Source organism: Caretta caretta, chromosome 23 (genome assembly GCF_965140235.1).
Source record: "Caretta caretta isolate rCarCar2 chromosome 23, rCarCar1.hap1, whole genome shotgun sequence".
In the NCBI taxonomy this organism is placed as follows: Eukaryota; Metazoa; Chordata; order Testudines; family Cheloniidae; genus Caretta; species Caretta caretta.
In genome coordinates this window covers 1,417,109-1,441,091 of record NC_134228.1, presented here as the reverse complement: position 1 = coordinate 1,441,091, position 23,983 = coordinate 1,417,109, and the positions used below count along the sequence as shown (strand labels likewise).

General features: G+C 61.4%; 2 protein-coding genes across 4 annotated transcripts in view; one reads left to right on the top strand and one right to left on the bottom strand.

Annotated features, from left to right (window-relative positions):
- SIPA1L3 (signal induced proliferation associated 1 like 3) overlaps positions 1 to 5,712 on the bottom strand; it is a 116,023-nt gene extending 110,311 nt beyond the window's left edge. For all 3 annotated transcript variants that reach the window (XM_048832859.2, XM_048832858.2, XM_048832860.2), the window contains exon 1: positions 5,591 to 5,712. The gene's annotated coding sequence lies outside the window, so the exon portion shown is untranslated. The remainder of the gene's footprint in view (positions 1 to 5,590) is intronic.
- Positions 5,713 to 13,545: 7,833 nt separating this feature from the next.
- On the top strand, positions 13,546 to 23,507 carry WDR87 (WD repeat domain 87). The gene is made up of 6 exons (XM_075122655.1): positions 13,546 to 13,623; positions 14,065 to 14,238; positions 15,668 to 18,576; positions 19,276 to 21,871; positions 22,126 to 22,260; positions 23,136 to 23,507. The coding sequence occupies exons 1-6, from the start codon at positions 13,546 to 13,548 to the stop codon at positions 23,505 to 23,507; spliced, it is 6,264 nt and encodes a 2,087-aa protein (XP_074978756.1).
- Positions 23,508 to 23,983: the final 476 nt, after the last annotated feature.

The window sequence follows — 23,983 nt, the reverse complement described above, 5'->3', positions numbered from 1 at the left end:
AGGACAGGTTTTAGCGATGGATTGGTTTGGTGTGTGCATCACAAGTTTGTGTATCTCTCAAACCAGGGAGGCGTGATTCATAGTTACATGAAAGTGCTTGGTTCTGTTTATTTAAGAATTTGTTTTTATGCCAATGTTGATTTTTAAATGGTAGCTAGTAAACATGGCAAATAATTAAGTTAAAACAAAAACTAAGGTGATTAAATAATGAACGTAAACGGTATTTGTAATTTCAAGTACACTGTAATTTAAGTACCACTAACAATTGGTAAATCCAGAAATTAGAGCTATACCTATTATAAATAGTATTAAGCCCCTCCCCAAGGGAAAAGTCAAACTACACCTATGGACGCAGTTCTATCCATCCAAAAGTGCTTATACCAGAATAGTTTATTCTCTGACGGGAAGGGGAATAAGCGATAGCAGTGTAAGGTACCTTTATCCTGATAGAGCTGCACCCACACTGTGGGATGTCCCAGTGTAACTACATTGATAAAGAAATCCACCCCCTCACTAAAATAGCTATTGTAGAGCAGGCTGGGTGTGTGCACTGTGCCTTGCACACCAGGACTCTGCTCAAGGCACTACTGCAGCAGAAAAATTAAGACTAGTGGAAAGTATAGACTAAGGATAACGTCCATGCTGCCAGAGTAAAGGCAGAACTGGGATCCTCCACACACCCACAAAGTCAACAGGCAGGCGTATAACTGATGGCAGAGCGACAACCAACCTCCATCAGCATTTCAGTACTACAGAGGCAGAGTTCATTCAGATGGCTCAGCTTTCTTTTCCCCTTTCGTATAACCGTAACCAAAATAGGAGCCTATTTACTTGCCTCCGCACATTCTCAGCCCCCACCATCTGTAACAGCGTTAGTTAGTAAACAGCCGGGCTCACTGTTCTTTTGGTGCCTGCGCAAACAGGTCAGCGGACGAGGCAAGTGTTGTTATGGAATTGAAAACAAGTCGGCACCACAACAGTGCACCTCTGGAGGGGTTTCTGATGCAGCCTGTTGAAACACAGCCCTGCAGAGAAAAGGGGATAAGGCAGGAGGGCTGAATGGCATGTGTGAAAACAAGTATCAGCCCAATGTTCAAAACTGGGAGACAAGTGTGAAAGCTGTCAGGACTAAACAAACAGCGCCACAGCACATTAGCTGCCGCAGGTCAGATTACTCCAAAACACGGCTAGGAGTATGGCACAAATGCACCGTTATTATTTCGGCTCAGCCTGATTCGCAAGGGGACACTCAGACTCCAGCATTAAGCTCACGTTCTGCAGGATTCTAGAATTTAAAGCAGCACATATATCCTCTTCCAAAAAGTGTCATATTAAAGCAATTCGCTCATTACCAAAACAGGCTGTTGAGCACCACTCCCACAGTCTCCAGGTCACTGATTCAGATCCAGCCAAGCAGAATTAACAACCAGAAGTCATCCATCATCCGATGGCTGTGCGAAACGAGTTGGGGGAGGTCCTAACCCAATTCCCAGCAGGTTTGCGACCATGTCACCAAAACTGCCGTGCAATGTTTGTCAGACTCAGCACGGCATTAAGACACCAATATGATTTGCCCTTTCATCCCAAAGGATGGCTCTTCCAGCCAGAATGAGGCACAAGCATGCTAGCATGAGAGCAGCACGGTTCAGAATGTCACGCTGGCTCTGCCTACATGGTACCTAATCTATGGAGAGAGAGGATTCACTCGCGAGCCAGGCACTTTTCCACTAGAGCCAAGTTCAGTGTAAAGATACACTTCCACTAACAAAGGTGACTGCATCCAAGGAGAATGTATTTCCAGAAACGGTTTTCATCAAATTTCAGAGTAGCAGCCGTGTTAGTCTGTATCCGCAAAAAGAAAAGGAGGACTTGTGGCACCTTAGAGACTAACCAATTTATTTGAGCATAAGCTTTCCTGAGCTACAGCTCACTACATGGAATGCATCCGATGAAGTGAGCTGTAGCTCACGAAAGCTTATGCTCAAATAAATTGGTTAGTCTCTAAGGTGCCACAAGTCCTCCTTTTCTTATTGTGGTTTTCATCAAGTGGTTTTATGTTACCCCAGAATAAATCCTTAGAGGCAGCCATATTTCATTGAAAGGGACACACTTTCCTACCTAAATTGCTCCCACTGCTCCAGATTACTAGAATACAAAGATTAAGTTCTATTTACTGATTGCTTTGGACAATAGAAAACAAAGATGTAGGTTTCACTTTGAAGCGCTCAGGGCTGCAGTGTTTGGTCTGCAGGGATGTTTGTTTGAAAACAACTGCTGGAAGCGTTGGGAGGATTTTTAAAAATATGATGTACTACACTTCCATTGGTCTCTGGATTTTTCTGAAAGCCAATTTTTTTTAAAGGTAATTTGGGGGATGATCTGATTTGACAGGACACTTAATAAAATGAATAAATGAGACATTGATGTACAGCTGTTCCCATTAATGTTAATGAGAACTGTATATGTAAATCCACCAGCCATCAGTTGGAGAACAGACTACTCTCGTTTTGCAACTCAGAAATGCAAGATATAATTCCAGTTCCTGGCTATCCTCTATAGCCCTTTTATTTTCATGTATAGATCTGAACAATCGTTTTCTGGGAAAACAACATTGCTGCCTTTCTAGCATTATCTGCACTTCTGAAACCTTCACTACTACTCCAGGAAGCTTTAGAAGAACCACACAGGTGTTTGAGTATCAGGATGGGTAAGACTGAAAGTTTCCACCACAAAGGAAGTGAAATGCACTGTCTGATGTTCAAATGGGAGGGATGGATTCTGCTATAAATTCTGTTTGCAGAAACTGAGAAACTTTGTATTACTTAGGCAGAGAGGATCTGATCTTGATGCAGTGAGAGTATTTCCATTGACATCAATGAAAGCCAGTTCAGATCTGGACATACTAAGCAGACAACACATGTACAAGATTTGATTTCTACTGCAAGAAGTTGCAAAGTAGGGGCCCAATCATGAGGACACTTACTGGGCATGCTGCTTCCTACTTCAGGTCTATAAAGACTGGACAGCAATTTCATCTCTAGTACTCTTTGATCTATATAGTTTCCATAAACACATGAATGTCTTTCAGGATCTCTGCCTTGCATGACTGCACTCTATCAGTGCAGTTCCTTGGAACCGCAGGCTACCTTCAGATCTCATTTAATCCCCAGCTCCATGCTATCACAGCACTGGGAGAGCCACTTAACTCCCCCTTGTGAGAGTCTGGAGGGCATGGACATGTCTGTAAAAACAAAAGGGTGATATTAAGCCTGCATCTGACAGCCCCCTGCCCCTAATACCATAAATCCTGCTGCTGGCTTATGCTGTCTGATCCCCCTCCCCGCTTTTATTCATATTGCAGCTGTTACTTACACAGCATAATGGAGCCAATACCTCCAGGCAAAGCTAGCAAGTTTAACATCTTCCTATTTAATGTCATTTTGTCTGTTCTGCTTCCATTTAGCTGATTCAGCTCCTCTTACAACACTGGCCCTTTGATTCCTTTCACACGTGGAAAATTATTTCAGTTGCACAGGCAGAGCTGTTTTTAAAAGAATGTCTAGCAAGACCAAATACACCCCCCACCCACAGAAAGTCAGGAGATGAAACTCTAACGTCATCTGGAAGGTAAGCATCTAATACGCACCCTCATTCGGACAGGCCTGAATAAAGCACTTGTTAATGTGAAATACATTCATGGTGCTTTGGCCCACTTATATTATACCCCACTGACTTATTGAGCCATTCAGTGTTATTCACATCACAGGGTTAAGCTACCACCAGTTCTTTCAAGCTTTAACCCGAGCTCTGCACAGCACTAATTTTATACAGCAAGGATCAGGCAAAACTGATGTGAAATAGGAAAACACTTTAATTTCAGGGGAGAAGTTAATTCAAATAACTTGCCATAGCCTGGAAGCAAAGCCAAGTCTTGGGAAGTCTATACCACAGCTAACCATTTGTGTGTCTGCCTCCCCACTCTGCATGCCTGTAACAAAATACAGGAGCGCAATGACCATTTGCATTTAGTGCAAGGCGTAGCACTGTGCACCCCAGTCTTTCCCCTCTGGCATCAGGGCTGGGTTTAAAAAGCAAAAACCACCAAAAACATGACTGTTTTCACAGGCAACATCCCCACTAGCTGAATAGTCGATTGTCCCCACAATTCTGAGTTAGGTCCAAGGACTCCTGCAGAGGCTACTAATGAATTGGGCAAACATTGCAGCTGGGGGGGGTGAGGGGGCTGTGTCACAAACTGGACGCTCTCACCTTTTTACTCGAGCTACCTTTACATTTGCCACCTCCGGCTTGTGACCTTTGAAACGGTCCCGTGCCCCAGCCCCCGCAATCCCGAAGGGTGAACCCGCCAGCTCAGCAGGGCCCAGCGAGGAGGGGGCTGCCTTGGCTGCAGGCTCTGTCAGTGTGACTTGGGCAAACGCTGCGCTGCCCTGCGCTCAGCTCCCCGTCTGCAGTCCAGGGACGTGAGCTGCGTGCAATGACCCCCTCACAGGGCGCAGGAGCTCCCCACCATCCCAGCTCCCCCCCAAAGGCTCCTCAAGCAGAGTGCAATGACCCCCTCACAGGGAGCAGGAGCCCCCCCATCCTGGCCCCCCCCAAAGGCTCCTCAAGCAGAGTGCAATGACCCCTCCCACGGGTCAGCCAGAGCTCCCCACCATCCCGCCCCCCCCAAAGGCTCTTCAAGCAGAGTGCAATGACCCCCCATGGGGCGCAGGAACCCCCCACCATCCCGCCCCCCCAAAGGCTCCTCAAGCAGAGTGCAATGACCCCCCCATGGGGAGCAGGAGCCCCCCCAGGCTCCTCAAGCAGAGTGCAATGACCCCCCCATGGGGCGCAGGAGCCCCCCACCACCCCAGCCCCCCCAAGGCTCCTCAAGCAGAGTGCAATGACCCCCCCATGGGGAGCAGGAGCCCCCCACCATCCCGCCCCCCCAAAGGCTCCTCAAGCAGAGTGCAATGACCCCCCCATGGGGAGCAGGAGCCCCCCCAGGCTCCTCAAGCAGAGTGCAATGACCCCCCCATGGGGCGCAGGAGCCCCCCACCATCCCGCCCCCCCCGCGGCTCCTCAAGCAGAGTGCAATGACCCCCCCATGGGGCGCAGGAGCCCCCCACCATCCCGCCCCCCCCAGGCTCCTCAAGCAGAGTGCAATGACCCCCCCGGCCTGATGGCCCCCCCGCAGCCCTGGGCAGCCGGAGCCCCCCCCCACCTTACCCCTCTCGCACGGGACAGCCGGAGCCCCCCGAACGACCCCCTCCCGCGGGGCAGCCGCTGGCCGCGCGGGGGCTGCTGGGAGCTGTAGTCCGCGCGGCCGACCACCCCCGCCTTGCGCTACGGCCGCCCGGGCGCCCGGAAACTACAGCTCCCAGCAGCCCCCGCGCCGCTCCGCAGCTGCCCGCGGGGGGTTCAGGAAGCGGCTCGGAGCAGCGCCCGGTGGGGGGCGGTGAGCGCCCCCCCCCCGCGATGGACACACGGGGCCGCCCCCCCACCCCGCACCGGGGGCAGCACCCCCTCCGCTCAAACGCCGGCCGCGCGCGGAGGGGAAGCCCAACGGCCGCGGCGCGCGGGCACTCACCGGTCAGCAGCGGCGCGCGGCCAGGGGCCAATGGGAGCGGGGCAGCGGCGCGCGGACACCCCGGACCTGAGCCGGCCGGGCGCGAGGACACGGCGGGGGAGGGGCACAGCCGGCGGGGAGGTGCTCTCACTCGCCGCGTGGGCGGGGCCGGGCGGCGAGTGGGCGGGGCTGAAGGGAGGGACCGGCTCCGCCCCCCAGCACCTCCCACCGCTAGAGGGAGCTGCCCGACCGGAGGGAGCTGGCCCCGCCCCTCTCAGGCCTTAAAGGGCCACGCACCCCATTGAGCCTCCCCCCCCACAGCGCAGGGTGGGCAACCCCTTGGGTATATGGGGTGAGCGGGGGAGGGGTTAACCCCCACTGGGTACGTGGGGCGAGCGGGGGAGGGGTTATCCCCCATTGGCTATGTGGGGCGAGTGGAGGGGGTTAACCCCTCCCCGACTTGCTCCAGGTAATCACTGGGGGTTAACCCCCTCCACTCGCCCCACATAGCCAATGGGGGATAACCCCTCCCCCGCTCGCCCCACGTACCCAGTGGGGGTTAACCCCCTCCACTCGCCCCACATAGCCAATGGGGGATAACCCCTCCCCCGCTCGCCCCACGTACCCAGTGGGGGTTAACCCCCTCCACTCGCCCCACATAGCCAATGGGGGATAACCCCTCCCCCGCTCGCCCCACGTACCCAGTGGGGGTTAACCCCCTCCACTCGCCCCATATAGCCAATGGGGGATAACTCCTCCCCCGCTCGCCCCACGTACCCAGTGGGGGTTAACCCCCTCCACTCGCCCCATATAGCCAATGGGGGATAACCCCTCCCCCGCTCGCCCCACGTACCCAGTGGGGGATAACCCCTCCCCGACTTGCTCCAGGTAATCACTGGGGGTTAACCCCCACTGGGTACGTGGGGCGAGCGGGGGAGGGGTTAACACACACCTGCGGTCACACTCCAGTGCAAAGCCGGCAGGAAACGGGCCATTCTGATCCAGTTCCAGGGGGACCTGAGGTGACCAAATCCCAACCGAGCCATCGCTGTGGGTCCACAGGCCAAGCGCCTCGGCTGAGAACCGGTTCCCGGGTGAGCCGGACCCTGGCTGCCTCGTCAGCAGCTCCGGGGAAAGCGACAGAGCTGCAGCTGCTGGCAAGGCAGAGTCTGGCAACACTTTTTTGGCGAATAATAAATTGTGGAAATTGTATTTTTGTGTCTCTGAAACTTCACGAATTTGAGCTGAATTCGGCAAATAGCGAGAAATTAAAAATATGAGAGAAAAATTCTAAAAAGTCAAAATGCTTCAATTCAGCCATTTTGCAAAGAAACACCCCGACTTTTCAACAGCTTTGCATTTTGCAATTCAGCTGTTTGGAAAAAAGAAAGTGGGAAACACCCAAAGCCGACCCAAAGTGAGAACTGGAGAAAAATGACAGTTTGAACAAAACATTGGGTTTGACCCAACAGACAGGACAGTTTCTTCGTCCTGGGGAGAAAACCCGACCCGTACAGTTTTGCTTAGAACCGTGGTTTGTTTTTCTGGGTTCAGGCCGCTCTGCTCAGTTCTCCGCTCCCTGCCGCTCTCCTTTAGCAGCGGGAAAGCGCTTGCGGAACCTGTCCAACAGGATTTACTGTAGACAGGAGCCAGGCGTCCGGGCTGCGGTTTGAACCTGGCAACCACGTGCAGGGACACTGCCCCCTAGGAAGGGATCTGCGATGTGGGGTTCTGCTGACCCCAGGCACAGGGACTGACAGAGGGCCCAGGGTACCACTTGAGTCCTGCTGGGGTTGGCAATGTTGGTATTACTGGGACCCCCATTGTGCCAGGCGCTGCAAAGACCCCGACTGAGATCAGGGCCCCATTGTGAAGGCACTGCACAGACACAAAGCCAGAAGCAGTCCCTGCCCTGAAGAACTCACGGCCGGAACGGACAAAGGGGAAACTGAGGCCCAGAGAGAGACAGGGACTTGCCCAAAGTTACACAGGGACAGTGGCAGGAATAGACCCCAGGGGTCCTGAGGCCCAGAGTCCCATCCACGAGACCACGCTGCCTCCCCAAGCCGAGAGGACGGGTTGTCCAAGGAGCAGCCTGCTGCTAGAAGGAATGATTCCGCTACCAGGGCGGGGGCTGCGGTAAAAGCACCTAGCATTTCGGCTGAGCAAAGCCGTTCATCTCTGTGGTAACTGCAAATCGCTTTGCACCCTGAGGATTAACAGCTGGCCGGCACCTGGCTCCCCAGCACGGCTCCCGTGCTGCAGGGCCAGGGCCTGCTGTTATTAGAGCCAGTCTGGTGTCTTGTCTGCTGCAGGAGCTTGCAGGGGCTGCCTGGCAGCCCCCTGTGTCTATGAACCCACTCCTCACCCCTTCTGAGACATGATCCCCTCAGGGCTGGCCTGGAGTGGGGCTCAGGAGACTGGCTCAGGAGTGGGGCTCAGGAGACCAGCTCCAGTTCCTGGCACTGACCTGCCAGTTTGCTGAGCCCCATTCTTCCTCTGTCAGATGAAGGTGACAATCCTTCCTTGATCTTACCTTTGCGCTCCCTCCCCCTGACTTTGGGGGTGGCCCGGGGGCTGCCTGGCCCCCGGTGTAAATTAGAGCAGTGTAAATTAGAGCGGTGTAAATTAGAGCAGCCCAGGCTGCTCTAACTCTGTGGGCCCTGGGAATGGGAGAAGGATGAGAGCACGGCATGCCCCCACCACATCCTGATCTGCCGCAGCCCCTTGGAGCATGGCTGCTGGCTGTCCAGGTTTTCCTAGGATCGCCCCCAGGTGGAGGCAGCTGTCCTGGGAACCTGTTGGGATGCCCAGTGCACACTGCTAGCTGCCAGGTGGGTGGGCTCAATGCTCACCCCAGGCTTTTGTACCTCAGAGGGGGAGCCCAAAGTCGCTGCACGGCCCACGGCCAGGGAGTCTCTGGTGGATGGTCCAGGCCACTTCATGCTGTCTGAGCAGCCTGGCCGCTGCCTCCTTGGGGCTAACAACATCACCAGCATCCCCTGGATTTTCCTGCACCTCACTTAATGCCAAGGGAAGAGTTTCCCCATAACGAGCCATTCCTCTGGCCACAGCCTCCTGCTCAACTGTCACCACCCGCGTCCTTTGGCTCGAGCGGTTTGAAAATTGTCCCTCCCCCCCTCTGGTGAACCTCAAAAAATACCCCCAGGGTGAGACACCAGCAAGCGATTGGACAGGGACAAATGTTGGTGAAATCGTGGGGAAAGAGGAGATTTTATGCACATCATGAGGTGAATGTGGCCAGTCCTGGAAGGACCTGGGATGCAGGTCATAACCAGCTGCCACAAATGAGTGGCTATGACCCAGCGATTCTTTGGTAACCCTCCTGGGTCTTCTAACAGCTGCAGGGCGACTGACCGCCCCTCACTGGGGAAAGATAACAAGTCCAACTGCAGAGCAGTGGTTCCCCAAATCTGGGAGGGGGCTGTCCTGGAAAAATGAGTGCACTGGTGACATACCCAGCAAACCAGACAGAGGACAGATACTTAGAGATTTGGTTACCATTCATTCAGTACCCAGAGCATACTCACCTGCACACAGCCCAGCTCCCCTGCCTAGGTCTCTCGGCACACCTGGCTTGTTAAATGCGGGAGCAGCGATTTCACTCAGTCTAATAAACCAGTAGAAATGCTCTGACCTGGGGCGTGAAAGAGGCTCACTCCGTGACCTGGCGACACTCTGCTAATGACACCGCTGCAAACGAGGTCCTGTCACCGGTTCACACCTCCTACAGAAAGACATGGTTGAAAATCTCTGCGCATCCTCTGGAGGAGGGGGGAGAGCCTGGAAAGGGTTTTGAGGTGCCTGCCTCAGCTGCCCTGGTTCTGCTCTTGGGACAAGCCGGGAGACACGCGTAGCAGCGTTCGCATGAGCTTGGACAGCGGGCAGGGGATTGCCCTCTTTCAAAGCAGGTTTAAGATACGTGATGAGTTTGCGAGCTCTTTGGTGCCAGGCCTGTGTCTGGGCGGCCCCTGGCACAGTGAGGGCCCAGATTGCAGTCAGGGTCTGTGCAGCGCCTGGCACAATAGGGGTCCTGATGGGGGGGGGGGTGGTTTGCCGTCCTACTGGATTAATAAGTAAATTAACACAAGGTTTCAGCAAAAATGCTCTGTCCCCCTCCCCCGAGTGTGAAAAGTCCATTCATCAAATGAAGTAAAAGGGCAAACTACAGCTAGTGACCCGGGCTGGGGTTTGTCTAAGTGGATGAAGGGGACGATGCACCCAAAGCCCATGGACCATCCTCAGCACCGAACTCCCTATGGCTGCCCAGGAAGCATTTGTCCCGTGCTTTGCAGCCATGCAACCCATTATTAACCGATGGTGCAAGCCAAGGGCCAGGGCCTGAGCATCACAGCAGAGCTTTGGGCCAGTGACCAGCCGCCAGCGGGGTCCCGCCGCACCGCCCCAGCCGCTGAGCTCCGGCGCTGACAGGCTGATGGATCCCCCCATTAAAGGATTGCAGAGGGAAGTCTGTGCCGTTGGGAATTGGCACAACCCGGCTAATCCTTGCCTGGCTCATCCGGCCGTCTGGGACAGCATGCGGCGCCCTGCTCCCCCTCCCCATGGTGCCAGAGGCCGATGGGGGGTGGGGGGGAGTTTGGCTGCTCTGGTCGGATCCAGCCTAAGGAGAGATTTTGGTGCCCCCCCCAACTCCCCCAGGCTAGCAGAGACAAACAGCTCAGACAGCTCAGTCCCTGCACACAGTCCTGCCCGCCCTCCCCTCCCTCTCATCCTTTTACCCTGAGCCTAATTAGTAATTAGCGGAAGGAAGGAGCCATCTGGGGGCTGCCCAGCAGTAATCTACCCACCGGGAGAAAAATCCCTAATTTACACCAAAGTGTGGGCGGGGGTGGGGGGAACCCCTGGGAGGCCAAACAGGGCGGAGCAGGATGGACCTGTGCCTGGCTCTCCTGTCGGACGGCCCGCCGCACGAGCTGGCAGGCGTGGCATGGAGCGAGTGCCCGGGGGGAATGCCAGGACAGCATAGGAGACGAAGGGGGCTGGGTTCAGTGCCTCCCTCTGCCTGGCCGTGTTCATGCTTTCTTCCCCACCCGCCCCACGCCCCCAGACGCAACAGCAGCTACTGGAGTTCAAGAAGTGTCTCTATTCCCCCAGCCCCCTCGCTGTTCTAACCAGTGGAGCCCACTCCCCTCCCAGAGCTGGGGAGAGAACCCAGGAGTCCTGGCACCTCACTTTGCACAGGTAGAAATCACGGCTGTGTAAACTGCGACAGTGCAAATCACCATGCCCTGGTGCAAACTGTGCCTATGCGAGGGCTTGGCTCTGCTGCCAGCTCGAACCCCAGGGGAGGTAGGTCCTGGATTCTTGCCCTTGCAGCTACGCCAGGGGCCTGGCTGTGGCTGGGGGGGGTGCAGCGCCCCCTGCTGTTAATCTGCTTTATCTCAGGGTGCACTGGGCAACCAGCAGTACCCACAGTTGGGCCGTCCCTTTGCTGTTGCCAGGGAGATGCCCGGCCGGGAGATGCCGGTCTGCTCAGTGAGCAGATCTGTCTGGGGTGCAAAGGAGCCGGGGGGGGAGACTTGCTGGGGGGTGGGGCCCAGAGATGGGGCGGGATCGGGAACTGGGGGCAAGAACGTGATGTCAGCATCTGAATCCCAATCGATCCATCAGGCCAGGTATCCTAGTGGCGAGGGGCCAGCTACGGGACACGACCCCCGGTGGAGGGGGCAGCCCCAGGGCTAACAGGGTATGTGCAAGGCCTGGCTGGGCAGAGCATCTGCTGCCCTGCCCCATGCAGGACCATGTCCATCACTGCAGAGCAAGGGTGGGGAGACCCGGGCGCCAGGAAATGAACCGGAGGCTCCGTCCTGGTGCTGGCAGGAATGGGGAGCTGCGGGGGGAGGGGCTAGTTGGGACTGGACAGGCCCATAAACTATTGTACTTAACAAAGAACTACATTAATTATTAATAATTAATAGGCAGAGTATCTTGGTGCCTAGGAATCCCAGGTCCCCCACTGCGCCAGGCGCTGTGCATTTCTATTGCTATTAGGTGTGTTATATAGCACCACCCCAGCCCAGGTCCAGCCCCCCCCCCCCACTGCGCCAGACGCTGTATATTTCTATTGCTATTAGGTGTGTTACATAGCACCACCCCAGCCCAGGTCCAGCCGCCCCCCACTGCGCTAGGCGCTGTATATTTCTATTGCTATTAGGTGTATTACGGTAGCACCACCCCAGCCCAGGTCCAGCCCCCCCCCACTGCGCCAGGCGCTGTACATTTCTATTGCTATTAGGTGTGTTACATAGCACCACCCCAGCCCAGGGCCAGCCCCCCCCACTGCGCCAGGCGCTGTACATTTCTATTGCTATTAGGTGTGTTACATAGCACCACCCCAGCCCAGGGCCAGCCACCCCCCACTGCGCTAGGCGCTGTATATTTCTATTGCTATTAGGTGTATTACGGTAGCACCCCCTCAGCCCAGGTCCAGCCCCCCCCCCCCACTGCGCCAGGCGCTGTACATTTCTATTGCTATTAGGTGTGTTACATAGCACCACCCCAGCCCAGGGCCAGCCCCCCCCACTGCACCAGGCGCTGTACATTTCTATTGCTATTAGGTGTGTTAAATAGCACCAGCCCAGGTCCAGCCCCCCCACACTGCACCAGGCGCTGTACATTTCTATTGCTATTAGGTGTGTTACATAGCACCACCCCAGCCCAGGGCCAGCCCCCCCACTGCGCCAGGTGCTGTACATTTCTATTGCTATTAGGTGTGTTACATAGCACCACCCCAGCCCAGGTCCAGCCCCCCCCCACTGCGCCAGGCGCTGTACATTTCTATTGCTATTAGGTGTATTACGGTATCACCACCCCAGCCCAGGGCCAGGCCCCCCACTGCGCCAGGTGCTGGACAGACACACACCAGGAAACTGACAATCTAGCCCTTGCCTAATGACCCTAAGTACGTGCTAATTAGTACAGCGTGACCCTTGCTTTTGCATTACATGATGATGTTCCCTGGTTTCTGGCAGGCGGGGGAGGGAAGAGGGACTATTTTCTCTTGTGGATGGATAGCTCCACGGCCACGGGTGCTTTGGTCGGAGCTGGGTGATGTCACAATGCTGCGGTGCCGGCCATGGGGCCACAGCCGCGTGGGCAGGTGAAGCTGGTGCCCCCCGAACCAGGCCTCCCCTGAGGCGGCCGCCCATGGTGCCCCGGGGGGCCGGGCCGAGCCTGCCCGTACACCGGCGGTGCTGGGCTGAGCTTCGGGAGCGAGGCCTGGGCCCCTTCGCGGCCAGCGGAAAAGGGGGGCGCCAGGCGGGCCGCCCCAGAACCTGACCCCAAAGGACACAAGCCAGGGGGCAGATGCCGCTGACCCCCTTAGTGTGTGCTGTCCTCTTCTGCTGGGAGGGGCTTTCACCCCGCACCCCCCCGGCCCAACAGCATCACCCACAAAGATCTCTGTGTGCCTGAGAGACCAGAATAAACGTCTCACGCTGAGAGCGAACAGGGCGCCGGCTGGCTCGGGGGGCGGGGAATGGGGCCTGTCCACTCTGGGGGACGCCGGCTCCCATCCGGTCCTAGGGCGGGGACTGGCTGGCTCAGGGGGGCGGGGAATGGGGCACGGGGCCTGTCCCCTCTGGGGGGCGCTGGCTCCCATCCGGCCCTAGGGTGGGGACTGGCTGGCTCGGGGTAGGGGGAGCAGGAAATGGGGCACGGGGCCTGTCCCCACTAGGGGGTGCCAGCCCTGGATCAACCCCAGGGCGGGGACTGGCTGGCTCGGGGCGGGGGGTCAGGGAATGGGGCACGGGGCCTGACCCCACTAGGGCGTACTGACCATGGAAGCTCTCTGGGCAGCACCTGCTCTCCAGCTAGAGAATCCCAGCAGGGAATTCGCACCGGTTCCCAGGCTGCTCTGAGCTGCTGCTTCTCCCCGACGTCACCTCCTGGCTTCTGCAGTCGCGCGGGATAAGCCGCCCCCCACCAGCGCTGCCATGTTGGGAGCTGCCAGGATCATCCCCACATGGAAGAACCTGAAATCTCAGATCTCCCAAAAGCTGCAGATGCCAAAGGTAACGGGGTGAGGGCTGGGAGAAGCGGGGGGCCATTTACTGCTCCACACTGCTCCTTTCCTGTAGAGATGCACCCATAGAACCAGGCAGACACCCCAGCAGCCGGCGGATGTACAGACGCCGCACCCCCCTTCCAGCGAGATTTGGGCCTTGGTTCCAACAACGCTGCCTGGGTCTGCAGAGAGCCTGAGCCTGTCGCTCGGAGAAGGGAGAGCTGCCCTGAGCGTGACAGACGTTGCCAGGTTCTCCAGGGAGCTGGAGGGGAGAGGTGCCATGGCCGGGGGGGTGTCCTGCTCCACCCTCCTCTGGGGTTCCATTGCTGGCAATAACCTGCACCCCCTCAGCCCCCAAGGTGGCAGCCCCATGCTGGTCGGAGCCGGCAGCACCTGCGGTCACAGGCACCAGGGCAAATCGCCCTCACTGTCCCTCCTTCCTACGCAGGAGCTGCCCAAGGCGGCGCCCGGGACGCCGGTGCTGCTGAGCGACAGACCCTCCCTTGTGTACCGGGCCAGCCGCCACCCTCACCTCATGCCCCGCATCTGCTTCTACCCGACTGCCACCGCCAACATCTTCGTCTGCTTCTCCTGGGGAGGTCCGGGGGTGAAACAGGATCAGGTGAGACCCCCCACCTGAGATGCGCCTGGGGGATTGGTGCCCCTCATGCCCTCCACCACGATCTGCCGCATGGGGGGCAGCGTCCTCCACCTCTTGCCCTTGCCCCAGGGAAAGCGGCTGGGGGAGCCTGAAATGCTGTGGTCAGGGCACTCTGCTCCCAGCCCCCTGTTCTAACCCCACTGACTTGTCTCCCCGCCCCCAGCTCGGAGCAGAACCCAGAAGTCCTGACCTCCCCGCTCAGCCCACACTGGGAGTCAGACAACTGGCATCTGACTGTCAGGAAGGCACTTCCCCCGTGCCTCGGTTTCCCCACCAGTCCTGTCCTCAGAGGAGCAGCTGCATCACTTGTCTCTCACGTCCCCGGCTCTGACTCTGCGAGGGGAGCTGCTGGAGAAGCAGGAACCGTTTCGAACAAGGCACGTTTTCCATCCAACCTCTGCCTGCCTTGCTCACCCCAAACCATTTTCGAAACGTTTCCTTCGCAGAAACTGCCCCCGCTCCGGTACAAACAGGGTGGGTGCACTATACCGAGACACTGTCACTGCCGATGGCAAGGGGGGAAAAAATAAATGCAGGAAATGGTGCAAAAAAGGGCAAATGTCACCAACCCCCGATCATTCCCCCACAACTCACCCCCAAGTTTCACCTTTGGAAAAAAGCTGATTTGGTTAAAAACCCTAAACCTTCGGGTGGAGAAGTTTGAGCGGCTCCATCGACTATTGACTCTAAACCGCCAAGCCTTGACTAGGGACGGGGATTCCCAACGGGGGCCACGCACCGAGCCTCGGCCGGCGCTCGCACCCAGCTGCCGAGGGCCAGTGACTCAGCGCTGAGAATGGATCAGCAGCTGCCACCCGCTCTTATTGCCAGGCGAGTGGCAATGGCTGGGCACCGATTGCTGGCTCGCGCCCATCGGCCAGCACAGACGGCATTTCCGCGGGTTCTGCTCATCGCTGGCTGGGCGCCGGCTGGGGGTGGAGAGCCCCTCACTGATTGCCGATGGTTGATGATCAATTATGACAGCCATGCTTGGGCCTTGGGGCAGGGTTAGGGCCCCTCCTTTGCACACACACATGCTCGGCCCTGTCGTGCAAGGCACTGTACACACACGTACACACGCAGGGCCCTGTCGTACAAGGTGCTGTCCACACATGTACACACGTAGGGCCCTGTTGTCTGAGGCACTGTACACACACATAGGGCCCTGTCGTGCAAGGCGCTGTACACACATGTACACACGTAGGGCCCTGTTATCTGAGGCACTGTACACACACGCAGGGCCCTGTCGTGCAAGGCGCTGTACACACACATACACATCCATAGGGCCCTGTCGTGCGAGGTGCTGTGAACACAGGCAGAGCCCTGTCATGCAAGGTGCTGTACATGCATGCACGCACGGCCTACCTGCTCTGCTCCCCTGCCCTGATGATGCACGCCCCTGCAGGCCCGGGTCTGGCTGCAGCGCATGGCAGACGAGAGCGCGGTGGTGGAGAAGGACGTCCCCATGGCCCAGCGGGTGAAGGTGCTGCAGGTCTCCCACGTGCCCAGCCTGCGCCTGCTGGTCACCTACTGCGATGACCTGCACCTGCGGCTCTTCGGGGACCACAGCCAGGGCCTGCGGCTCCTCGGGGCCGTCCGCTGCCCGCACTCCGTCACCAGCATGTGCTACAACCCGGAGACGGGCGAGCTGGTCACGGGGGCCATCGGCACCATCAACTTCTGGGCCTTCAGCCTGGGGCCTGTGCCAGGCCTGAGCATCTCGTGGGCGGTGAGAGTGGCCGGCGGAGAGTTCGTGCACTGCCTGAGTGTGGAGCGGGACGCCCGGGCGCTGGTGGCCCTCTGCGAGAGCACCATCCGGCTCTACGACTGCCAGCGCCGGGCCGAGACCCGGGCCTTCCAGCTCAGCCAGGGCGTCTCCCTCACCTGCTGCTCCGCCCACGGGCCCCAGGGCCACCTGTACGTGGGCGACCTGGCCGGGCACGTCAAGCTGTGGAGCCTGGAGACGGGGTGCCAGGAGCGGCAGTTCAAGGCCCACCTGAGCGCCGTGACCAGCGTGGTGTGCCGCCCGGCCACGCACACCCTGCTGACGGCGTCGCTGGACGGGCTGCTCAAGGAGTGGGGCCTGGGCACCTGCGAGCCGCTGCGCCGGCTGGCCTTGGGCGAGCCTGTCTTCCAGCTGGGCTTCGTCACCGAGAGCGTGTTCTACTGCCGGTCACAGTACAGCTTCTCCCTCCATGCCCTGCGCAGCTTCTACCAGCTCTTCAACGCCGCCGGCTCCGGCCTGCGCAGGCTGGCCCGGGTAACCTGTGGCCCCGGCAGAGCCCGCATCCTGGCCACCACTGAGGATGGGGTGACCCGCTTCCTCTCGCCCGTCACCGGGGAGCTGCTCCTCCTCACCTGGCCCTTCCACAGGCTGGAGAAGGCCCTGGACTACGCCTACGACCCGGAGCGGGAGGAGCTGGTGGTGACCGTGGGGACGGCCGACGTCTACGTCCTGGACACCACCACCTGTCCCTGCCCGGCCAAGTACATCCTGCGCACCACGGAGAACAGAGACGACAAGGTGCTGTGCTTGGCCTTCTGCCGTCTGGGCCTGGGCACCCAGCCCGCTGGCTTCGTGTTCAGCGGGCACCAGAGCGGGCACGTGCGCCTGGTCTCCCAGCACGCCCACCACCTGGCGGAGCAGCAGATCCACAGAGGGGCGGTGGGCGCCCTGTGTAGCCTCTCGGCCTGCACGGACATGTCCTACTGCTCCCCGGAGTCCAACTTCCTCTGCTCCTACGGCGCGGACGAGCGGATCGTGCTGTCCAACGTGGGCCTGACGGGCAGCGAGCTGGCGCTCCGGCCCCTGGTCGTCATCCCCAGCACCGACTGCCGGATCCAGAGCCTTCTGCTGCTGCCAGGCTACCTCTGCGCCCTGACCGAGCAGAACCGGCTCAGGCTCTGGAGACAGGCCGCCCTGGTGCCCAGGAAGATCAACCCTTACTGGCTGGAGACCTGCCCCCTGCACTCCTGCGCCATCACCTCCTTGGACTACTGCCACCCGCTGCGGCTGCTGCTGACGGGGGCCGCGGATGGCTCAGTGCGGGTGTGGTCCCTGACGGGCGTCCTGCTGGTGGACTTCGACACCAGCCTGAAGATCAGCTGTGTTTGCTTCGCCAGCCTGCGGGGTGACCTGCTGGAGGGCTGCGGCACCAACATCTACTTCGTCTCCTGCCTGGAGTACCTGCCCCACAGGCACCTCCAGGCGCTGGCTGCCCGGAGGGTGGGGGACGACGTAGTCGAGGACCCCCTGCCCTTCCTCCCCAACTTCCTCCTGTCCTTCGACACGGTCTTTGTGCCCAGGTACCTCTGGGCGGGCGAGAAGTCCAAGTGCTACGAAGGCATGGAGGCCCTCACCAGCCACCGGGAGGTCACAGTGGTCAAGAGCGTGGCCAGGGTGGTGGCCAGTGCCAAGACAGAGAGAGGTGCCTCTCCTGGCTCAGAGGCCCCTGCCAGGGCGCCGGAGCTCACTCCCAATTTCCAGCCCGCTCGGACACGCACCAAGAGGCCCCTGCCCTCGCCGGCGGAGCCACCGGGCAGCGAGGAGCCCCAGGCACCTGGGAAGCCAGGGCTGCAGCTCCAGAAGCATTTCCTGCCAGAGGGGCCGAGGCCCATCAGGCCGGATGGCTACGTCTCCAACTCCGTCATCAGGGCCTGGCTCTGGCCGCTGGGCACGCCCCCGCACCTCCACTGCTCCCTCAAGGTGACCCCGCGCCGGCGGCTGCCGCCGCGGAAGCCAGTCCCAGTCCAGGAGCCGGCGGCGTCCCGGTGGCAGGAGGAGCCGGCAGAGAAGGGGAAGGCCGAGCAGAAGCTGCAGGACCAGCCCACATCCTTCGTGGACACAGAGCTGCCCCAGGACGTGCTGGCCGAGATCGCGGCCAAGAACTGGCTGAGGCACAAGCCCAGCGAGCTGACGCTGGCAGCCGTCTTGCGGGCCGTGCTGGGCCAGCTGGACGACGTGCCGCTCTCCGGCTACCGCCTGTGCACGGCCGCCCTGGTGCAGATCAGCCAGGCCTACGTGCTGCCCCCGCTGCTGCAGGCCGAGGCCGCCGCCCGCCTCTACCAGGGCACCTCCAGCGAGAACGGGCAGATACGGCGGGCGGCCTGGGAGACCCTGGGCGAGATGGAGCTGCTGAGCCGCAGGGACGTGGTGCCGCTGGCCCAGGCCCTGCTGGACCCGGATAGGCAGGTGCGGGACCAGGCCCGCTCGCTCATCACCGCCGTCGCCGGCATCCCCGACAAGTTCGTCCTCCAGAAGGCGATCAAGGGGCAGACCACGCCCGCCAAGGAGCAGCCGTGAGTGCCCCCAGGGCCCGTCCTTCCCTCTCCGCCCCCCGGTTCTCGGTCACACTCAGGCCCCTCTGTGCCAAGCGCTGGCGGGACCGGCCCTGCGGGAATCCCCGTACAGACCAGCCTCCCCAGGTGGTGTGGGGCTGGCATGAGGGCCCTGCTCCCAGCCCCCAGTGGAGGGGGTGGGGCGGGGCGGGAGCGTGGCTGGAGGGTCCTGCACTGTGGCTATTCTTTGTCTCCCCTCCCCGGGATCATAGGGGTGGATCAGGGCCATAGCTGGGTCACGCTGCACTGTGGCGAGTCTCTGCCCCCACCTCCCCAGGACCCCTGGGGTGAATGTGAGTTAGAGCAGCCCTGAGGCTGCTCTACGTGCCCACGGGGCAGGACAGGACCTGGAAGTTGGGAAGCAGAAATGGAGCAGAAAGCCACCGTAACCCCACGTGCAGGGCGAGGGGAGCCAATGGCTGCTGCAGGTTGGTGCCTGGGCCCGTTAAAGCAGCGGAGCGACTCCACCAGACCGTGCAAGGACGGGCTGGCTTTCCTAGCCCCACTCCAACTGTCAGCGACTGGGACTCCGCACTGACCCGGGCAGGGGATGGGGTCCCAGCAAGTTAGACCCACCCTCGAGTGACATCAGATGCAGGCTGGCGCTGGGCTCCCCCTGCCATGCCCCTCACCCCGCTTTCTCTGCTCTGCCTGCCCTAGGCCCGTCACTATCAGCGGGGTGTATGTGCCGTACGGGCTGGAGCCACCAGGGCCTGAGGCAGAGGGGCTGGGGTGGGCACCAGCCCCACTCAGCGTCACAGAACTGGAGATCCTCCTGGCTCAAGTGGAGACCAGGCTGACGGACAACCTGCACCTGGCGGACGAGTGCCCGGAGCCCAGGGCCAGGGGCCAGGGACCTGGCATCCAATGGCTCAAGGCGTCAGAGCTGCTGGCCGCAGAGGCAGGTGGTGTGGAGCCGACCCAGGGCCAGGCCAAGAGGCTGCAGCTCTTTGAGCAGACCCAGCTGCCCAGGAGCTCTGGTACGTCCAGCTGGAGCCGGGGGGCCAACTCCCCTCTCTCCCCCCACTGGAGCCCCGGGGGGGGCAAAGGGACACTCCCTCACACTCACCAGCAGCCAGAGGGGCGCGCTGTTCTCCAGAGCAGGGCGTGTCTGCAGGCCCGGCCTTGCCAGGGGGGCACCCCCTGCCATCGGGGGGGAGGGCTGAGTGTCAGGGTGCCCCCCCTCACTGCCAGTCTGACCCCGTCTCCACCCCGCCCAGGTGCAGCCACAGATGCCCCTGGCACGAAGAAGCAGAGCCCACCACAGGACAAGCTGCCCCAGATCCAGCCCAGGGCCCAGCGGCTCACGGCCCCCATTATGGTGCCGAGCAGCGAGGAGCTGGGCCCCGGCGACGAGGGGCTGGGCCCCGGCAGCGAGGAGCTGGGCCCCGGCGGCGAGGGGCTGGGCCCCGGCAGCGAGGAGCTGGGCCCCGGCGGCGAGGGGCTGGGCCCCGGCGGCGAGGCGGAGAGACAGCAGCGCCCAACCGGTACCCCGGGCGGCCTGTCCCCCAAGGTGCCCACGGTCAAGCTGCCCAGGGTGAGGCAGGCTCCCCTGGGCCCGCGCCAGGACCCGCGCACCAAGCTCTACCAGGAGACGCTCAAGAGGCAGATGCTGCAGAAGCAGCAGCCGGGCGAGCCCCTGTCCTGGCAGCCGAGCCAGCCCTTGGCCCAGGCCATGCGCCCCGAGTCCTCCGACCCCTTCCTCATCGACCCCAGTCGCCAGTACGGCGCCGACAGCGCCCGCTGGCGCGACGACCTCTGCAAGCTGCTCACCCTGCGCGTCGCCCCCTCGGCCGACGACCGCAGGACCCTGCAGGAGCTGCTGGCATCCGCCCGCCTGGCCCTGGACCAGCACCGCAGCTCCTGCGGCCTCGGCAAGTCCAGCAGCTCCGTCTTCTGGGACCTGCCCGACAGCTCCTCGGCTGCCCAGGAGCTGGTGGCCAGGCTGGGCACGCACCTGGCCCAGGAGGCCGAGGGGGCCTGGGCCAAAAGGGCTGAAGGGGGCCTGGCCAAGGGGGCCCCAGCTGAGGGGGGCCTAGCCGAGGGGGCAGAGCAGGTGCCGGGCGGCAGGGCGTGCGAGGCCCCGGCAGTGCAGCAGGAAGAGCTGGCCCGGGGCAGCCCGGGGGCGGTCCCTGGGGGGGCCGAGGGGCAGGTCTGGCGGAGAATTCAGCCGTTGCTGGAGACCCTGGCCGACCCGGCCAGGCTGGAGAGCACCGACCCGGCCGAGTTGCTGGGCCGGCTCCAAGCCCTCGGGCAGTGCCCCTCCGTGGAGCACAGGGTGGCGCTGGAGTCCACGCTGGCCATGGCGGCCCAGGTGCTGGGAGAGGAGGATGACGACCTGGGCAGGGCAGTGTCACTCTGCGCCCTCCTGGCCAGTCCCGGGCAGCAGCTGCCCAAGGCCACCGTGTCCACGAAGCTGCTCCAGGCCCAGACTGGCCCCGAGCCCGGCCTGGCCAAGGAGCTGCTGGCGTCCGCCCGGGCCCGGCTGCAGGCCAGCGCCGAGAGGATGGGGCAGGAGTGGGCCTGGTGGGAGCAGGTGGCCCGGCCGGGGCAGTCCAGCCTGGAGCTGGCCGCGCCCAGGGAGGGCGAGGAGGCCTGGCGCAAGACGCAGCCCCCGGCTTTGCAGCTGGGCAGAGCCCAGGCCCGGCACCAGAGGCTCCAGCAGCATGAGCCCAGGGCCGGGAGGCCCCGGGAGCAGGAGGAGGCGGTGCCCGTGGACAGCCGGTGGGAGAAGGTCGACTTGTACCTGCCGGACCGGCCGCCGGCCGCCGGCGCCAGCGGGACCGAGGTGGGAGAGCGTCAACTGCCGAGCGAGGACAAGTTCCTGGCGCTCTACCAGGTGCTGCTCGCCCTCCAGCAGCGCCACGGGCCCTTCTCCCCGGCCTGGTGGGAGCATTTCCACCGGCTCAGCGAGCTCTACAGCCTCCAGCGGCCCCTGAGCCGCGCCTTGATCCGGCAGCTGGGGGCAGCCGACCGGCACAGCGGCAAGTCCCTCCCAGGCATGGCCCAGGTCACGTGGGAGGCGCAGGGGCAGAGCGAGGCCACCCTGGGCCAGCGAGTTCTCTACCAGATCCTGCACCGGGCCCCCCGGAACCCGCCTGAGCCGCCCAGCTTCCGCGGCGTCATCCCCCTGAGCTACCAAAACAATGTGCACACCCTGCAGCCGCGGGGGGAGGCCCGGTTCGGGAGCGTGGCCCTGGCCTGGAGGGTGGCGCCGCAGGTCGGCCAGGGCCAGCAGCCCCAGCTGCACGTGGGGGTGGGATGAGGGGCTGGAAGGGCAGGGCTCTGATCCGCGGCAGAGCCTGTCTGGTGAGCTAGCGGCTCTATCTTCAGAGTCAGCCCAGCGCTGCTCCCCCGGCGCCACCCCAGCAGGGCCAGGGCCAGAGGGGCCCAGGGGACCCTGCGGCGCAAGGTGGCTCCGATCCCTGCCCGGAGGGCCAGCTCCAGCCGCCCCTCCCCTGCGTTCGGAGCCAAGTCTGTAATAAAGCTGGTGCCACGTCACGGCCCCAGGAGACGCTGCTGCTGTTTGACTCTCGTGTTCGATACGTCGGGTGCCCTGCCCGCGTGGATCAGCTGCCTCCCGCAGCCAGCAACGGGGGAGGGGGTCGCTGTGGCATCGACAGCACCCCGCTCTTCTGGGTGTGGGTACCCGGGCCGGGAGGCTGGCGGTGCCCAGAGGCAGAGGCCCACGGCTGGAGCTGCCCAGGCTCTATGGATGGACACTGGCGAGGGGTGACAGGCTGGCTGGACTCCAGGGAAGGATGGGCAGAAAGAAGAATTTTCTCCCTGGATCCTTCTTTGAATATTGAGGCTGGATCGCTGGCTCTGGCCTTGGGGGTGGCTGTGGGGGTGGCCGGCCCGGGGCCCCAACTCAGCACGGATTGCCCCACCCACCCGGCAAGGTCCCATCGGCAGCCCCACATAGCTCAGCACGGGGCGCAGGTGGAGCCCCCGGGCAGGAAGCTGATTCCTTCCCTAGCCCACCCCATTGTGTGTGTCTGGGCTCCCCTATGTCTGTCCCTCCATCTCCAGACACCCCCAGTTGTTGCCCTTGGGCTTCCCTAGCCACCCCCGCCCATAGTTTCTGCCCTCACAGTGCCACCGCTGGGAGCAGCCTGACCCCCACTGCTGGGTGCTGGGACCCAGCAGGCTGGAGCCGGCTGCCGGACCCGTCGGGCTGGTTTGCCACGGACGGAGGCTGACAGGGAAACAGCCAGAGGGGGTTGGGTGGGAGCAGCCCCGCCAGGGACCGCTCCAGAGTCACGCCTGCCTGCCGTGCGCCCGGGGCCCCCACAGTGACCTGTCTCGGGTGCCCCCAGCCCCAGAGGGCAGCCCTGGCGGTGAGACCTCCCTCTGGGACACCCGTGGGTTGGGGTAGCCCCAGCTAGGATGTGCCGGGGGGCCCAGGCTCTGCCCCAAAGTGCTGCCAGGTGGAACAAGGGGAGGCCTGGGACTCAGGACGCCTGGGATCCATCCCTGGTTCCGCTGCTGACGCCCCGTGTGACTCTGGACGGCTCCAGTCCCCCTCCCCCACGCTCTGCATGGCGCCCTGCCCAACGCTAGGCCAGAGCCGTGGCAGAGCCAGGACCAGCCCCAGGTCTCCTGGGTTCCGGCCCAGTGCCCGGCCAGCCTCCCACACCTCTGGGCTCAGCGAGCTGCCCTTCCCGCGGGCGTCCCCAGGCCAGGGAAAGCAGGAGCAGGTGCCGCAGCGTGCCCAGTGCCTGCTTCCTCCGGACAAGGCCACGGGAGAGCCAGCGGTACCGCTGGGGGCCCGGGAGGCGGAGACCAGCAAGCTCTCCTTGGCTCTGCCGCACGTGGGCTGGGAACAGATTGGGGGGCAGGATGGCAGGACCCGGGAGGCCCTCTGGCCTCTACGCTTGCGGCTGCGGTAACCTCCGTGTGGCGAGAACAATGATCCTGTAATCAGCACGTTGCTCTGCCTCGTTGTTGCTAAGACACCAGAAAATCTGCCCTGGGCTCGTTCCTCCGGCACACAGGATACCGACGCACTGAGCTGTTCAGGGCAGGGACCGTCTCTCACGCTGTGCCGCGACCAGCACAACCGGGGCGCCCCCAGCCCGGTCGGGACCTCTGGGTGCTACTGTCATACCCAGAAGCAGTCATACAATACACAGTGCTTTTCTCAGCCGCTGTAATGCAGCCACCTCTGGGGTGGAACGTGGCAGCTGTTCAGCGGCTGTTCAGCGACTGGGCCCAGGCAGCACTTACCTAAGGGGGAACTGCAGCTGCCTCGGGGTTGGCGGAGGGAGCAGCTGTTTAAACAGGGATCGCTTGCCCAGCACCGAGATGCAGCCACCTCTGGGGTGGGCCGTGACTGCTGTTCACCCGTGGTTTCCTTCCAGCGCTG

Bases quoted from the DNA above. Each gene is read 5' to 3' on its own strand.
- WDR87 (XM_075122655.1), top strand. From the start codon at position 13,546: ATGTTGGGAGCTGCCAGGATCATCCCCACATGGAAGAACCTGAAATCT. The intron at 13,624-14,064 runs GTAACGGGGTGA...CTTCCTACGCAG, and splicing joins AAAAGCTGCAGATGCCAAAG to GAGCTGCCCAAGGCGGCGCC. The intron at 22,261-23,135 runs GTACCCGGGCCG...GGACGGCTCCAG, and splicing joins CCCCGCTCTTCTGGGTGTGG to TCCCCCTCCCCCACGCTCTG.